This window comes from Miscanthus floridulus, chromosome 5, assembly GCF_019320115.1.
Source record: "Miscanthus floridulus cultivar M001 chromosome 5, ASM1932011v1, whole genome shotgun sequence".
Lineage (NCBI taxonomy): Eukaryota > Viridiplantae > Streptophyta > Magnoliopsida > Poales > Poaceae > Miscanthus > Miscanthus floridulus.
In genome coordinates, this window is record NC_089584.1 from 116,929,123 (window position 1) to 116,946,505 (window position 17,383).

The following is a 17,383-nucleotide window of genomic DNA, read 5'->3' on the forward strand; positions in this document are numbered from 1 at the left end:
TAACCGCATTTCGATACGAGTTTCACCCCTCTTAATAGTATGGCTATCGATCCTAAATGTGATCACACTCTCTAAGTGTCTTGATCACTAAACCAAAAAGCTCCTATCAATTTCACCTTTGCCTTGAGTTTTTTATTTTTCTTTCTTCTTTTACAAGTGAGCAAGTCCAAGCATTTGATCATCACCATGCCATCACCATCATCATGTCATGATCTTCATATGCTTAATCACTTGGAGTAGTGCTACCTATCTCATAATCACTTTGATAAACTATGTTAGCACTTAGGGTTTCATCAATTCACCAAAACTAAACTAGAGCTTTTAAGAGGGGCCCTAGATGGAGGCGTGGCGATGGCGAGGCCCTGGGAGCAAGGGCGACGTCATTTTTCGGTATACCCTAGGCGGCGGCTCCTCTTTTAACTTTCACCGTAATCCGATTTACCTTTCACCACCTCTCAGTTTTAAAACCATCCAAGTTTACTTTACAGGTAGTTTTGGAAGTGGTTTTGGTTGATGTGGTATCCTACATGGTGTTATGCCAGCTAAAATGTATAAAGACTATGTTGATAGTCCATGATCAATTAGACTTTACCAAAAAAATATAGAAATAAAATTAAAAATTTGTCCAAATACTTTTTTCTAGGACTAATATACAATTAAATGAAATCCTAAAATCAGATTTGATCTTAGAAAATTGTTTCAGCTAAAAAAATATGACACTAGTTTCATTCTTTCAAAAATCATTCTCTATATTATAGCACCTAGCATAGAATTGTTTGAATCTTATATGATCTCTGTTGTTATTGTTTTAGTAGATGCTCTTTTTATGTGTTATAATTAGTCTATGCTGATGATACAGAGCACATAGAAATTCAATTGACTTTGGTGCTAACACATGCTCACAACATGCATCCACACTTAAAATATGAACATACACATTCATACCCTTCTCATTTGAGGATAGATCTTGAGATTAATTCACAAAGTCATTACAGACATTTCATTGAAATTTTGTAATATTTTGTTAACTTGATTCAACAACATTCTCTCATGTGTTTGTGTTAATTTTGTGCTAATAATTCAAATCTCATCAACTATAATTCATTTGCATGTTTATAAACAAGAAACAGAAAAATAAAAGGATGTTTCTTTGCATTATGGTGGTATTTAGATGATGAGGCATGTTTGAGTCAACACGTACTAATTATAACATATATAACTAGACCATCTACTGGCAAATAAACATGGGCATGGCTAGCACCCGGACGCTAGCCCCTCGTTCGGACGCCCACGCCTACCCACTCACGTCTCGCCTGATGCGCCCGTCCGCAAGCACGTGGGGCCCACCCTGCGCTAGTGGGGACTACCTCTGTCAGCGCTCACTTCCCGAGCCTGACATTATGCTTTCAATAGTATGCGGCATTCCCGTCGACAGCGAGGCGCCTGCGGTGACTTCGTCAATCTCGAGATATGCCGGCATAGTCTTTCGAAGGTGCTCATAGGGGTAGGGTTTGTGTGCATGTGTTCATAGGGGTGAATATACGTGCGTGTTATGAGCGTCTACGTATGTACCTGTGTAACTCTCTCGAAAAAAAGAAAGGCGAGGAGGGAGACGCAACACCTGATCTAGTTTTGAAATATCCAGATGCAACAATTGCAACATACGTCTGAAAACAAATGAATCATTTGAAACATGTATATAAAATAATTGCAAAAACACCTAAAACACTTGAAACCATTATAAACATACGCAACATCCAGATAAAACACTTGTATCATATGTGTGAAAATATATGCAACGTCCAGATAAACACACTTGCAACATACGTCGAAAAAACAGATGAAACATTGAGAACAGGAGTTTGCAACATACGTGTACAACCATTGCAACATCCCGATCTAATTTTACAACATCCATAAAAAACACTTGCAGCATACCTATGAAGCATCTGAAACACTTCAGACATACATTTGCAACATGGGGGAGGCCGGGACCGGTCGATTCCAGCCGTCAGGGTCGGAGAGCGCAACATCTTCTTGCTGCTTGGGAGAATAAAAACTCGTCGGGTGTGGAGTTCACCGGTGTAGAACTCGTCGTTTCGCTGGGGAAGGCTGCGGCAGGGCGTCATGAGCTGGGTGCAGGCGGCACACGAGTTCCGCCCCAGCCACGACGAGCTGGGCAAACGAAGCGCGAGACGTGGACGGGCGGGCTCTGCCCAGGCTACGGTGAGCTGCACGCGGGGCGAGCTCCGCCATGGCTGCGGTGAGCTGGGCAGCCTTCGCCCTGGTCAAGATGAGCCTAGGCGGCCGCGGCGGGCACGAGATGAGCGCGGGGGCGGGCGGGAGGCACGACTCTAGTGGCGGAGCCTGGCGGCGGAGAGGCGAGCGAGGGCCTCTGACCGGAGGAAGCAGAGGTGGTCGTCGCTGGCGGCGGCGGCGGGCGGGCGGGGAGAGGGGCTTGGGTGAGCGTGAGAGGCGGAGTGGGAGTTATTTCTTTTTGTTTCCGAAGTCGGCGTCCGGCTGAACGGACGCCCGCATAGCAGCATTATTGAATAAACATCAAAGGACATATAAAAGATTCAAATAATTCTAAGCTAGGTACAATAATATAGAGCATGATATTTGAAAAAAATTTGAAACTGGTTTCATATTTTTCTAAGCTAAAACAATTTTTCTAAGATTAGTTTGGATGTTGGGATTTTAATTTTCTTATTTTATAGAAAAAATATTTGGACAATTTTCTTGAAAAAATCTATATTTTTTTATAATAAAGTAATAGACTCCTGACGTGTCATGTCAGCTAAAATTACTTTCATCTTAGGAACAACTTCGGGCGGTTTTAAAGGTTGGATGAGATAAAAAAAAAAGGAACCTGTTTTTTGGTTGGACGACGTAAATCGAACGGGTAAAGTCGAATTAGGTTAAATCGACTTTTTCTGTTAATTTTTTTAGTGGATTTTTTCTTTTTATTTTTCTTTTTTTGAGATTTTTTTTCTGTTTATATGAAAACAGACCCTGAGTCTCCGTCGCTCAGGCCCACGGACCACACTAACTGCGTGTTTGACGGAGCACTATTACGCTGGGCTGACCAGTCTCCGGGGACCGTCAGAATGGAGATTTGGAAAGGGGCCACGCGACCCCCAAACTTCGTTGTTTATAATAAATGGTGCAGTGAGGAACAGGTGATTCCTCTAAACTTGTATCAAACCACGTGCTGTACTTGCGGATACTACCGCAAAGACTTCCGGAATCCGGAGCACTTCCCATCTGAGGTCGGTCTTTCAAGTTTCAACCCTCCACCGTATGAATCACTCCGGACGGACCAAAAAGCCACGTAAACTAAATGGAAGTCATTTTGAAAGCTTTAAAAAAAACCGGACTTTTGTGCCGTCAACGGTAGAGTTGTGTTAAACAGGGGAGTCCACTTCCCTCTGCACTTTACCGAACCACCTCCACTTCCCGCGTTCACCGCGGCGGCCGTGCCCGTGCACCACCGACGCCACGGCACGAAAACAAGCCCGCCGAGGCATGGAGGCACCACGCCCGTGCCTCCCCGGCCTGCTGCTCGCGCTGCTTCCCTGCTGCTGCCTGCTGCCCCGCGCGGCCCCGCAGTCCTCCCAGCCGGCGGCGGACGAGGCGCAGCTGCTGCTCCATATCAAGCGCGCGTGGGGCGACCCGCCCGTGCTCGCCGGATGGAACGCCTCGGCCGCGGGCGCACACTGCGCGTGGCCATACGTGGGCTGCGACACGGCGGGCCGCGTCACCAACCTCACCCTCGCGGACGCCAACGTCTCAGGCCCGTTCCCAGACGCCGTCGGCGGCCTTACACGCCTCACGCACCTCGACGTCTCCAACAACAGCATCACCGACGTGTTCCCGACCACGCTGTACCGCTGCGCTTCGCTGCGGTACATCGATCTCTCCGAGAACTACTTCCGCGGCGATCTCCCCGCGAACATCGGCCACCGCCTGGCGGCGAGCCTGACCACGCTGGTCCTCAGCGGCAACGAGTTCAACGGCACCATCCCGAGGTCGCTCTCCAACCTCCTCAACCTCCGGCATCTCGAGCTCGACAACAATCGACTCGTTGGCACCGTCCCGGCTGGGCTCGGTGCGCTGACGAGGCTTCAGACGCTGTGGCTGGCGTCCAACCCGTTCGTCCCTGGCGAGCTGCCGGCGTCATTCAAGAACCTGACCAGTCTAGTCAGCCTCTCGGCGGCGCAAAGCAACCTCGTCGGCGACCTCCCGAGCTATTTAGCGGATATGCAGGAGTTGGAGGTGCTGGACCTCTCGGAGAACTCGTTGATAGGAAGCATACCTCCGGGGGTTTGGAGCCTGAAGAAATTGCAAAAGATGACAGTGTTCAGGAACAAGCTCACCGGCGACATGGTCGTCGACGATGGCTTTGCTGCAAAGAGCTTGACCATAATTGACGTCTCCGAGAACAACCTTAGTGGAGTCATTCCGGAAGTCTTCGGGCATTTACAAAACCTCAGACAATTACACCTCTTCAGCAATAACTTTTCAGGCGAGATACCAGCGAGCATCGGCCGGTTGCCATCTCTATGGACATTGAGATTGTACAGTAACAGGATTACTGGCACGCTCCCACTGGAACTCGGGAAGCACTCGAGCTTGGGTTATGTAGAGGTTGATGACAATGAGCTCACCGGCGCCATTCCAGAAGGGTTATGCGCCGGAGGCCAGTTCCATTACCTCACCGCTGAGCACAACCACCTGAACGGCTCCATCCCAGCGGGCCTTGCCAACTGCGCAACTCTGGTAACCCTGGATCTAGACAATAACCAGCTCACCGGCGACGTGCCAGAGGCTCTATGGACAGCCACGCAGCTTGAGTTCCTAGCACTACAGAGTAACTATCTCACCGGGAGTCTTCCGGCCTCGATGTCTGCCGACCTTACGACGCTACACATAGGGAACAACCAATTCGGTGGCAACATTCCGGCTTCAGCAGTTACGCTCCAGGTGTTCACCGCCGAGAACAACCAGTTTTCTGGCGCGATACCGGCGAGTCTTGGCGACGGCATGCCGCTGCTGCAGACACTGAACCTGTCAGGCAACCAACTCTCTGGCGCGATCCCCAAGAGCGTTGCTAGCCTGAGGCAGCTGACGTTTATGGACATGAGCAGGAACCAGCTCAGCGGCGCGATACCGGCCGAATTGGGCGCCATGCCGGTGCTCAGCGTCCTTGACCTTTCGTCGAACGAGCTCTCCGGCGCGATACCTCCGGAGCTTGTGAAACCAAACCTCAACGCCCTCAACCTGTCCTCCAACCACCTCAGTGGCCAGGTCCCGATCGGGTTCGCCACGGGGGCCTACGACAACAGCTTCCGCGACAACCCCGGCCTTTGCACCGAGGCTCCGGTACCCGCCGGCGTGCGCTCCTGCGCTGCGGCGGGATCACAAGACAGGGGTTCTTCCCGAGGCGTCTCACATGCACTCCGCACGGGCCTCCTCGTCGCTGGCGGCGCGCTCCTCGCCGCCGCGGCCTTCGCCCTGCTACTCGTCCGCGACATCAAGAAACGGCCGCGCGTCGCGGTCCGGGACGAGTGGAAGATCACGCCTTTCGTCCAGGATCTGGGCTTCGGGGAGGCATCCATACTCCGGGAGCTGACAGAGGAGAACCTCATCGGCCGCGGCGGTTCCGGCCACGTGTACCGGGTCACCTACACCAACCGTCTCAACGGGAGCGCGGGCACGGTGGCCGTGAAGCAGATATGGATCGCCGGGACGCTGGACGAGAAGCTGGAGCGCGAGTTCGAGTCGGAGGCGGGCATCCTCGGGAACGTCCGGCATAACAACATTGTCAAGCTGCTGTGCTGCATCTCCGGCACTGAGGCCAAGCTCCTTGTGTACGACTACATGGACAACGGCAGCCTGGACCAATGGCTCCACGGCCACAACGCCAGCGCTGATGGGCTCCTTACGGCCAGGGCGCCGCTGGACTGGCTGACGAGGCTCAGGGTGGCCGTCGGCGTCGCGCAGGGGCTATGCTACTTGCACCACGAGTGCTCGCCACCCATCATTCACCGCGACGTCAAGACGAGCAACATCCTGCTGGACTCGGAGTTCAGGGCCAAGGTCGCTGACTTCGGGCTCGCCAGGATGCTGGTAGAGGTCGGGGCACCCAAAACGATGTCCGCCGTCGCTGGGTCTTTCGGCTACATGGCTCCCGGTATGGATTTCGGCCCTGTCCATTTTGCTGGGTTCTGTTCTGTACAGAATTTGGGGGCAGTATTTGCTGTATCAAATCAAACGCTGCATGTGCTTACCTGCAGAGCGTGCTTACACGAACAAGGTGAACGATAAGGTTGACGTCTACAGCTTCGGCGTCGTTCTTCTGGAGCTCACCACCGGAAAGGAGGCCAGCGCCGGCGGCGAGCACGGCTGCCTGGCGGAATGGGCGCGGCACCACTACCAATCAGGGGGGAGCATCCCTGATGCCACAGACAAGAGCATCAGATACGCAGGGTACTCTGAGGAGATCCAGGTCGTATTCAGGCTAGGCGTGCTGTGCACCACAGATATGCCGTCGTCGCGGCCAATCATGAAGGACGTGCTGCAAATCTTGCTCAATTGCAGCGAGCAGACGCGCCAGAAGAGCAAAATGGAGAATGGCCAGGAGTACGAAGCGGCTCCTCTCCTGCTGCCGCAGCGACGCAGTCGCCGGAAACAGCCGTCGAATGGAACAGGGATTGACATGGACGAAAATAGTGACTTCGACAGCACGGTCTAAGACTAAGAACCGAACATTGCACATGTCAGTACAGTAAGTCTGGACAGCGTCAATCAACAGATACAGAGATACTTCTGTTAGTACATTTTAGCACACTATAGCTTAGAGTCATGCATCATAACTTGTCACCATGGCCTTTGTGGGGTTTCACACAGTAAATTTCTATTAAATCACACATACATTAGACCAATCAAACATAACAAGCAAATATTACTATTGTAGTTGTTTCTGAAATAAAGGCAGGAGCTCTGCACATTCAATAAAAAAATGAGTCCCCCACCTCTCTCTTTATTTTGGAGGACAAGATCACACAGATAAGAACTGGTTGTTTTGTGATATCGCATCAAAAAAGAATCGGCAGGAATGGAACGGCTTATTCAGACATCAGACCTCCGCTTCCACTTTTTTCTGCCGTTGTTAATGCTTGTTGCTAGTGATAATGTACTCCAAGCTCAATGGCACCATCCTAGCTATACCCCGCTGCTGAGGCAAAAAAAAAAAAGAAAAAGAAAAAAAGATGCGAATCGCACATTTGCACGAGGGGGTCTCGCGATTGAAGGGGAAAAGGGAGGAAAACAGAAAAAGGCTACACTAGGAGCCGAGCTCCTAGATCTATGCAACTTTAGCATACTGGGAGTGTGAGGCTGCAAGAAGTGCAGCTCCGATTCCTGAGCCGTCGTTGGCCAACTTGACAACAACCGATGAGGCAACCTCCTCACCGAGCAGGTCTGTGAGAGTCGCTTCTAGGCAGGCACTGAACTTCTTGTAATGCTCGTATAAGCCACCATCAATAGCAACTACAGTCCTTTGTTGACTGAAGTCACTAAGCAATTTGTCTTTGCCCAGCTTCTTCAGAATACCATATATACCAGCAGCAGCCAAGCGTGCACCTCTCTCTGCGACGAGGTCGCACACATGAAGAGTAATGTATCTTGCTTCGAGAGAAGTATCAGGAACCTAAAATAAGTAGAAACATAACACATAAGGAACCAATTGTCATTGAAGATTGTATCTAACAATACCCTTTTTTTTAACATTTGTATCATCATTACCCCCAGAATATCCTTCAGCTTAGCTCCCAGGTGTTTGAGATCATGTGAGGTGTCATGATGCATGGCTGACATATCTGGCGTCCTGCCATATCACAATCGCAATTTCAATCAGAAAAGCTTTTATTTTACACAAGACATACAATTCTGCTTCACAAGTTTGTTGGATAACCTTTTTAAGTAATCTACGATACACGGTAAACAACTTGGAGCATGTGAGTGTGATTTTAAAGGTTTAGATTAGCCTATGAGTGTGATTTTAAAGGTTTAGATGGGCAGTCCAAGGAAAATTTTGATTTTTTTTTCAGGCCTGGTGCAGTGGTGAGAGCTGTCTCACTGAGTCACCAGGTCGCGGGTTCAAAGCAGCCTCTCCACAGATTTTGCGGGGGGGAGGCTTGCCTCGGTTTTTCCCTTCACCAGACCCCACTCATGTGGGAGCCTCGGGCACTGGGTCTGCCCCCTTTTTTCATTACTGAGTAAGTTTAGAATTTTATATGTTTGGGACTACAAAGATTTTAACATCATCACAAAGAGGTGGATTTGCAAAATTGCTGATTAGACAGGGTGGAGAGAGAGAGCTGTTTAGTAGGGCTCCTCCGGAGGAGCCACATTGTGAGAAAAAAGGAGGAGCCCTACCAAATGGGGCCTCAGCTTCATTCATAACTTAAACTGAAAGTGGTAATTCCAATTTCCAAGATATAAAAGGTCAGGGAATTAAATTTGGTAGTTCACGTGCTTAAAAAAAAGATTGAATAAGTAGGGAGATTGCACCAAATTACCTCTCAGTTTAATTTAATGATTGGCCATGTAAATAAACTTTTTAAAGAAAGTGAGAGGAACATTATCAAAGCCTTAAGTCTTACGACTTCAGTTTCCAATCTGGAACATCTATGTGGGTGAACTTTCTAATTTTGAACTTCAGATGCACGGTAGAACTCATGGTATAAACTGCCCAAGTATATCCACAATCTATCAAAATGTTTGGACTCTAGGTTGTGCAAATATGTGTGCACCTTTATATAAGTTGATTTTGGATCTTTTTTTTGTGTATCCTACAAATATAAGAAAATCAATATCTTGAGTCGATGGAACGTGAAAGTAAACCTCAGTATAAATAGCTGTTCCAATTTCGGAGGAACAACATCCCCAAACAATGAAGCATCATGAGCCAGTTTCAGCAGGACCCTCCGCACAATTTCTCCAAGATACATTCCAGAAATCATCTTTTCATATATCTGACAAAAGAGTACATAGGTTATGATCATGTTCAACACCCAAATGTTTTACTCCACAAACATCTAAATAGGTGCACACTCAGGATTTGAACCCTGCTGGGTAGAGTCATGTACACACGACTCCACCACCAAATATAGCTATTAGAACAATAGACGAATGGTTTTGCTATTCATCAGTTACCTTTGCCCCCTAAAATCTGAGTCAACCTTTGGGACAATTGGATCTGTATGCAGATAGGTGTACAATCTGATTGGATTTGATCCAGTGCATAAAACGTGCGACTTAAACTTATGAAAAAAATTGAATTCTAAAATAAACAGCTGCATAGATTAAATAGGCTTACCTGCTCACCAGGGTTCAAACTTTCGAAGTCCAAGGATTTATCATACTCCGACCTTGGAAGTTTATCTGACCTGAAGTTTCCCCATTCCATGTTGATTACCTGTAGCATTCCAAAAGAACCAAATGTTACATCATTAACTGGTGAGCAAATAATAAAATAGTAAAATACAGAATGCCAAACTTATGTTGGATGAATACAATTTAACAAGACCCAAAGGATCATTTAAAATAAAAACTCGACCAACCTATTAGGAACTAGTGGCATTGTAAATAAGAATAAATATGGACCCAAATTCGAGTTGAAGAGGAGTTGCATTGAGTGGTGGGGCGCACAACCACACCTCGCACCAACTGAACTAGCTCAATTCCTCCAAAGACTAATAAAATTCCACTCACTTGATGGAAGTTAAACACTTACCATATTCCCTGATCTAGGCAGTAGTCCGGTCCATTTAGGAATCGCATTTGCATGTTCCACATAAGCTGCATTTGTGCCAGTGCCCAATATTACAGCAGTAACAACATCATTATCAGCATATCTCCCGCCAGCCAATGTGCCTACGGTATCATTAACCTGTACAAAAATGTTACCTGTCAGTTTACATGATGTTGTCTTTACTTCTAATGTGTCCAATGGACCTTTGCTAGACATCAAGATAAAGCATCACAAGAAACTGAAAGCAACATCGGAAGGCATAAGGAAATGGCAAATTCTATAGCATAGGTGTAAAACATAGGGCATGCGAGTACTTGAGATGTAAATAGTGAACAAATTAATTTAACTACCAGAGCTGCAACTTTCATATCAAGACCCTGCCTTTCCATGGCCCTACTCAATTCAGCCACAACATCTTCTCCAACCTGCTCATAGGAATCAACAAAATCAATACTGTGTTTTAATGTAGGACACTTAACAGTTGGCACAAACATCATGAATCTTAAGACATAGATCCATTTTTCTCAATGAAAAAGTAGGGTTATTTGTGCCAGAAGTTCCACAAAAAAAAAGCAGCATGAATAGGTAAAGACTACTCCATTGTCAATTTAATAAGATGTGTCAAAATGAAATGCACAAGCTAAATTGACACATTGTACGGTCAATAAAAATGTGTAGTAATTAGAAAGAAATCTATATCTTGGTGTCATAGTCAGCTTCTGGTCAAGGCACTGGTAATATAAATAAGCAATGTAGTCAACAAAGTGTAAACAAAAAGAATTCTTGCTTTTACCATGCCATTGATGGAAAAGCCTTTGGTCCACTTAATTAGAGTCCCCGATGATATAGATGTTTGGTGCACTGGGAAAGAAAAGGTGAAACCCAGTTCTCTCTGCTTGCCATTTGGTAGGTGGAAATCTTCTCCTTCAGTCCGCACGAATTTTTCCAGCTCAGCAGCAATGAAATCAAACAGTTCCTGTAATCATCCTTTGAGAAGTGTCAGTAAAGCATGCTGATACAGGAGACATGAAACTAGTGGGGTGGCCCCTGCAATTGCACGGATAGTATCAGGAATCTAAGTGTGTACCTTATATGTTACAAAACAAAATTTATGGATTTAACTTTTCTACATAGTTTTGTATATAAGTTATGGATTTTTGTTTTATACATTTTGTTGTACGTAACTTTTGTAAATATGAATTTGTTCACATAATCTTTGTTTATATATAGATTTGTTTATATAGCAACAATGGTTTGTAAGTAAAGATTGAGGAGAAATACGTGACCAGGAAAATCAAACGCCCGAAAAGGCAGCTTGTGCGTGGGTTGCTGATGAAACCATGTTTGTGACGAAAATAGCCAAAAAGGGAAAGCATCACTTATGGGGACGTTTAGCTAAACCATGTAAGGAAAGCAACTGAGCAAGTAGACCATCAAAGCGACATTTAGCTAAAAAGGGCAAGGGTGATGCTTCGTCAGATTGACCACTACTTCCATTACTAGTGAGGTTTAGCTAAAAAAGGCAAGGGTGATGCTTCGTCAGATTGACCACTACTTCCGTTACTAGTGAGCGACTGCTAATGAGAAACGCTCCCAGGTGAATTGCAACATTGATCTCTTAAATGCATTACCGTGTACGACAAACCATGTAAGGAAAGCAACCGAGCAAGTAGACCATCAAAGTGACGTTTAGCTAAAAAAGGCAAGGGTGATGCTTCGTCAGATTGACCACTACTTCCGTTACTAGTGACGTTTAGCTAAAAAAGGCAAGGGTGATGCTTCGTCACATTGACCACTACTTCCGTTACTAGTGAGTGACTGCTAATGAGAAACGCTCCCAGGTGAATTGCAACATTGATCTCTTAAATGCATTACCGTGTACGACAAACTTATGCATTACCTAACTTTATTATTTCTTCTTTTTTTTTGTTTCGTTTCATTTTTTTAATAATGGAGGAAGTGGGATAATAGAGAAGTATGCATGGGGGAATTCTTGATTAATTTTTTGATGCCAATAGTGGGTAATTTATAAATATTTAAAAGGGTATTTTGTGTTGATCTTTTGATGATGGTAATGATGGGTAACTTATAAATAGGTCGGGGGGTATGTTGAGGTAACTTTCATAATGGGAATGGTGGCAATGTGTTTTCCTTTTTTTTTCTTATTAATTGGCATAGCTTTGAGAGGAAACATGGATACTTCTTTTGTTAGCTAAATTCTAAGATAGTACAACAACTTACCGTAGAAGTTCCAACCATAAGATGAGGCGGAATGGAGACCTCTTCATATTGTTGCTTCACGACACGTTTATCCCTTCCTCCAAGTTGAACCCGTATGACACGAAAGTTGGTCCCGCCAAGGTCCAGTGCATAAAACAGTCCCTGTTCATCCCTGCAGGATGACACAAATCATTAAACAAGATAGTAACAGCAGTTGAGACCATAAAGGAAGACTTCACGAAGTAAGAACCACATGTTTCATCAGCAAATCATGCTCTATAAATGTAATGTAACTGACTGTAATTTTTTATTGCAACATACAGTATCTCTTAGGAAGTATCATCACCATATTATATTTGCGACAGATCCAACAATACAGTTTTTTTTTGTGTGTGTGTGATTCAGTAACTACATAGAAAAAAATCTTGTTTCCACGATTACAAAGGTTGACACTACATGTTACATGTTTCAATATAGTAGTGCCAAACATTTGGTGACAGAGGCAGTACCGGAAAGGTGGTGCTAATATTAAATGAGACTTTAGACATTAGCCATGACGTAGAAAGGACGATATCATGGTCCTCCGTGGAGGTGAGTCCAACATGTAGGTACAGCCAGAAACACGAAAGCTTCATTTATATTTATCAAAAGAAGACATTGTAGTTTTGGAATGATCTGTGAGGCTGGGACAAATTAAACATCAAACCCATAACTGTTCACCTTATTACTACCTTAGTTACCTCGCCAACCCAAATAACATGTAAACGGATTTACACTCAAACTGAAGATTGGAGGACGAACGCATTCAACAACATATATGCGAAGCAAAAACGAAATATGAATCACGCCAGCATCCCGACAACGGCGTGGCGTTAAAGACTGCACACGTATTGCGAAGGTGCCCATGAACCAGAGCTCTACAGATGAGAAACAAGGTCTCGCTCTCGCCCTCCTACCAGAATCAACAAAACCGTATCAAGAGCAGACACACTCCCCCGCCCCCCTGGTTCCGCTCAAAAGTCGAAACCACGTCAAAGCACCGTATCCAATCTGGGACAGACCGACATTTCCACCTAATCGAAACCTGAATAACCCAGCGGATCGATCGAAAGACTGCGCAACATAAGAACAAGAAACGAACATTGTGGGCGGGCTGTGGCCACGTCCACGCGGACGCGGAGGATCCCTTACCCGGTTGGGAGGTTGTCGACGTAGCTGATGAGCATCTTGAGCGGCGCGTGGGGCTCGGCGCGAAGGCCGCGCTCCATCTCCTCCACCATGGCGTCCGCGATGCCGCGGAGCAGCGCGGTGGGCGTCGAGAACCGCTGCTCCACCTCCTCGATAACCGCTGCCGCCTTCCTCTTCCTCTCGTCCTCCGCCTCCCGCCGCCGACGCCTCCTGCGCGACAACGACACCACCGCCACTCCCACCGCCGCGGCAGCCGCGGCGCCCACCACCACAGCCGCCCCCACGACCGCGCCCTTCCCCATCGCGACCGACCGCCGAGGCCTAGCTAGCCTCCCGACCGAGCCGCGCGACCAACCCAAGTAAAGTACGGACCTGCTCGGCGCCCGGATCGCGAGCTACGCCACTGCAAGCCCACCGCCTCTCTCTCTCTCTCTCTCCTCGCTTCTGTCGTCTCCGGCTCTTTCTCCGCCCGCGGAAGCGTGGGAGTGGGGAGTGGGACGAGAGCCACGAGTTGGGCGTTTTCCCAGGGAATAAATCCCCCTCGCCCTTTGGAGCATTTACGGATGTACCCTTGCGTTTGCGATTTGGTTGTCCTGAGCGCCGACGGTCTGGATCCCCGTTCGTGGGATAAGGGATGGTGCATCGTGCATGGCATGCCCTGGGTTCGGGTTACAATAAGAAGTATAATAGCAGGTTGTAAGGCGACTAAATGTTGAAATAGAGAAAAGAGGGGAGGAGAGAGAGGAGAAGCGGACTGTAAGCTTACAGTTGGTTTGGGCACAAGAACCAAGAAAGTCTGTGAGAGAGACAAGTGGGCTATATATTAACTATAAAGAGCTAACTGCTATATAAGTGAGCTGAGAGAAGGCTGCAAGAAACCTTACTGCCAGCAAGCCGACTGTATTATTTGCCTTGCTCTAAGTGGTGTTTCCGGAGGTTTTATGCGTAAAAAAACTCGCGAGAGAGGTTAACGGTCGAGCGCAGGAGCAGTAGCGACAAGCGAGTGATATTTCCGGCAAAGAGCCAGGGGTGTGTCCGTAAAGTTACCAGCTACTAAGCGCTAAAAATAATCAGTTGCAACTAAATCCCTGTCAGGAACCAATACCCAGGCCCACATGTCAGTGTGACGGAGCGATTAGTTAACCGTGTCCGAACGAGACAGAAGAATGGGGTCACGTGCGGGAGGGCCCACGGAAGGGGAAGCTGACGTAACGACACGAGCGCTGACGCGGACGTGTCGACACACTAGCCTTGCGCGCGCGGTGGCCACGGCGAGGAGCGGAGCCCACCATCTCGCGCGGCGTGGGGTCAACGACCGTCGCGACGGCGCGCCAAGCGTGGTCCGTGGCCGCTCGCAAAACGACAAAACACAGCGCCTCCGCAGTCGCGCCCGGCATCACCGACAGGTGAGTCCCGCTCCCAAGTCCTTAAGGAGGTGCGGCCGACCGACGGGTGGGTGCAAGGATGGACGGATGCGTGACGCGTCCGGCGTCCCCCGCAGGCCGCCGCCAGCCAAAGAACTGAGACTCACCGAGAAATGTTCACGGGCTCACGGCCATCACGGTTTCCCGCTGCTTGGGGGCTGGTATTGCAGCGGCTACGTGCTTCCACGGTTCCACCATCCACGATGTCACGCAGCTTTCGGGAACAGTTTACTACAGTCATACACTCGGGGAAGATGCTCTCTATGTCGCTGTGCCTTGGCTCCTCTGAAAGACAAAGCACCTGTTCTTATAAACAACGAAGACTGTCCTTGCAAAGCAAGTGATCCAAGTGATATTCAGTAAAACAATAGAAAGACTGTAATTGCAGAACGAATGGCTTAAAAGTCAGGCCACGATACCAAACACGCTGGAACAGCTTGGCCTCATTGGCTGCTTTGTTTGGTTCCCTCAGATGGCAAATGGTGGCAGACCGACAAATCATGTAAGATAGTAGTCTATAGATCAGACACGTTGCACGAGTGACACTTGAAGATTTGTGTTATTTGTTTCATTTCTCCTGCAACTAAAAAGACTAAAAGTAAGACTATTTTTTTGTGCGACTTTTTTTTAAGGGTCGCTTCTCCCTTTCAGCCATGCGATACCCCGTGCGATAGAAAAAGAAACTGTCATCCCTACGATCCCCGCCTGCTTTAGAGGAAACAAATTGATCACCTGAGGCCACGTACATGGAAGGAAACAATAATTGTGCATGGAAGGAAACAATTGGCAAAGATTAAGCAAGACTCCTCCCTTCTGGCCATGCAATACCCCGCGCGATAGAAAAAGAAACTGCCATCCCTGTGATCCCCGCCTGCTTTGAAGGAAACAAATCGATCACCTGAGGCATGGAAGGAAACAACAATCATGCATGAAAGGAAACAATAATCATGCATGGAAGAAAATAAGTTTATTATAAAAATATATTCAATGGTCTATGTAATGATACTAATTATGTATTATAAATATTAATATTCTTTTATATATAATTGGTCGAAGTTAAAAAAAGTTGACTTCTTGGAAAACGAGAATGAATTCTATTTTGAGACAGAGGGAGTATATGAAAGCAGTGTTGAAAATATTTTAACAGTCAAGTTCGTCTCTGTCTGATTGGTAAGCTTAGACATCATAATGGCATAAAAAATTCAACTCTCATGGACATCCTCATGGATCAGTGCAGAGCATCTCAATCCTACAGCATACACAAATGACAATCTTAAAGTTATTATATTTTCAAAATGTGAACAATAAAGACCATCTTAGACGTTCTAGCATTAGAGTTTATACGTGCAGATCTCCTACAACTAAAAAGACTAAAAGTAAGACTATTTTTGTGCGACTCTTTTTGGGGTCGCTCCTCCCTTCCGGCCATGCGATACCCCGTGAGATAGAAAAAGAAATTGTCATCCCTGCGATCCCCGCCTGCTTTGAAGGAAACAAATCGATCACCTAAGGCCACATGCATAAAAGGAAACAATAATCATGCATGGAAGGAAACAATTGGCAAAGATTAAGCAAGACTCCTCCCTTCCGACCATGCGATACCACGCGCGATAGAAAAAGAAACTGACATCCCTACGATCCCAGTATGTTTTGAAGAAAACAAATCGATCACCTGAGGCCACATGCATGAAAGAAAACAATAATCATGTATGGAAGAAAGCAATAATCATGCATGGAAGGAAATAAGTTTATTATGAAAATATATTCAATGGTATATGTAATGATACTAATTATGTATTATAAATATTAATATTCTTTTATATATAATTGGTCGAAGTTAAAAAAAATTGACTTCTCGGAAAGCGAGAATAAATTCTATTTTGGGACAGAGGGAGTATATGAAAGCAGTGTTGAAAATATTTTAACAATCAAGTTTGTCTCTGTCTGATTGGTAAGCTTAGACATCATAATGACATCAAAAATTTTGACTCTCATGGACACCCTTATGGATCAGTGCAAAGCATCCCAATCCTACAGCATACACAAATAACAACCTTAAAGTTATGATATTTTCAAAGGGTGGACAATAAATATCATCTTAGACGTTCTGGCATTAGAGTATATACGTGCAGACACATAGGCATGGTGATGCAAGTGAATAGCCAGTAGGAGTCAAGAGTTAGGGGTGTTTGGATCCCAGGACTAAACTTTAGTCCCTGTCATATTGAATTTTTAGATATCAATTAGGAAGATTAAACATGAGCTAATTATAAAATTAATTACATAAGTTATGGCTAATTCGCTTGCCAGCGCCGTGTACAGGATGGTATGGAGATGTGGTGGAACTTATTCGTGGATTTGTTGGCGCACGAAAAAAATGGATATCGAAAATCTCTTCCTGTCGGTATAAAAAATTATCTTAGCCGCATCACGAAAAGATCTACACAGTAGAGTTTGTGAGCCTGCGACGCCATGCTCTCTGTGACTGTGTAAATTTCACGAACTTAGCCTTTTGGATTAAATGTCACTTTAACGTCGGCCATGAAAGCATCTAGGCCCCTAGTTGGGTTTCGGTGATTAATGACAATACAAGATTACTATGACTAACGTGTGTTTTGCAAAGACAATTAAGTTAGGTCATGGTAATAGAGATCAATTGGGCAATCGAGGTGGTCATGCCCCTATGATGGAAATCATTTCGGTTTTCAAAGGATGGACGACAAGGTTAAGG

General features: G+C 46.3%; 2 protein-coding genes across 2 annotated transcripts; one reads left to right on the forward strand and one right to left on the reverse strand.

Annotated features, from left to right (window-relative positions):
- The first annotated feature begins 3,281 nt into the window (after window positions 1-3,281).
- Window positions 3,282-6,873, forward strand: LOC136450560 (receptor-like protein kinase HSL1). The gene is made up of 2 exons (XM_066451051.1): window positions 3,282-6,196; window positions 6,300-6,873. The coding sequence occupies exons 1-2, from the start codon at window positions 3,529-3,531 to the stop codon at window positions 6,755-6,757; spliced, it is 3,126 nt and encodes a 1,041-aa protein (XP_066307148.1). The 5' UTR covers window positions 3,282-3,528; the 3' UTR covers window positions 6,758-6,873.
- A 165-nt stretch (window positions 6,874-7,038) lies between these two features.
- Window positions 7,039-13,724, reverse strand: LOC136450561 (hexokinase-6). Its single transcript, XM_066451052.1, has 9 exons — window positions 13,232-13,724; window positions 12,062-12,212; window positions 10,614-10,796; window positions 10,171-10,245; window positions 9,803-9,958; window positions 9,386-9,484; window positions 8,911-9,041; window positions 7,810-7,891; window positions 7,039-7,714 (listed from the first exon to the last, which is right to left on the reverse strand). Exons 1-9 carry the CDS (start codon window positions 13,528-13,530, stop codon window positions 7,370-7,372), a joined length of 1,521 nt encoding a protein of 506 aa, XP_066307149.1. The 5' UTR covers window positions 13,531-13,724; the 3' UTR covers window positions 7,039-7,369.
- Between the last annotated feature and the right edge of the window lie 3,659 nt (window positions 13,725-17,383).

Coding starts and splice junctions, on each gene's coding strand:
- LOC136450560 (XM_066451051.1), top strand. CDS start 3,529: ATGGAGGCACCACGCCCGTGCCTCCCCGGCCTGCTGCTCGCGCTGCTT. Junction 6,197..6,299: donor TTTCGGCTACATGGCTCCCG/GTATGGATTTCG, acceptor GCTTACCTGCAG/AGCGTGCTTACACGAACAAG.
- LOC136450561 (XM_066451052.1), bottom strand. CDS start 13,530: ATGGGGAAGGGCGCGGTCGTGGGGGCGGCTGTGGTGGTGGGCGCCGCG. Junction 10,246..10,613: donor GCTTTTCCATCAATGGCATG/GTAAAAGCAAGA, acceptor TCCTATGAGCAG/GTTGGAGAAGATGTTGTGGC. Junction 9,042..9,385: donor GTTTGAACCCTGGTGAGCAG/GTAAGCCTATTT, acceptor CTCTTTTGTCAG/ATATATGAAAAGATGATTTC.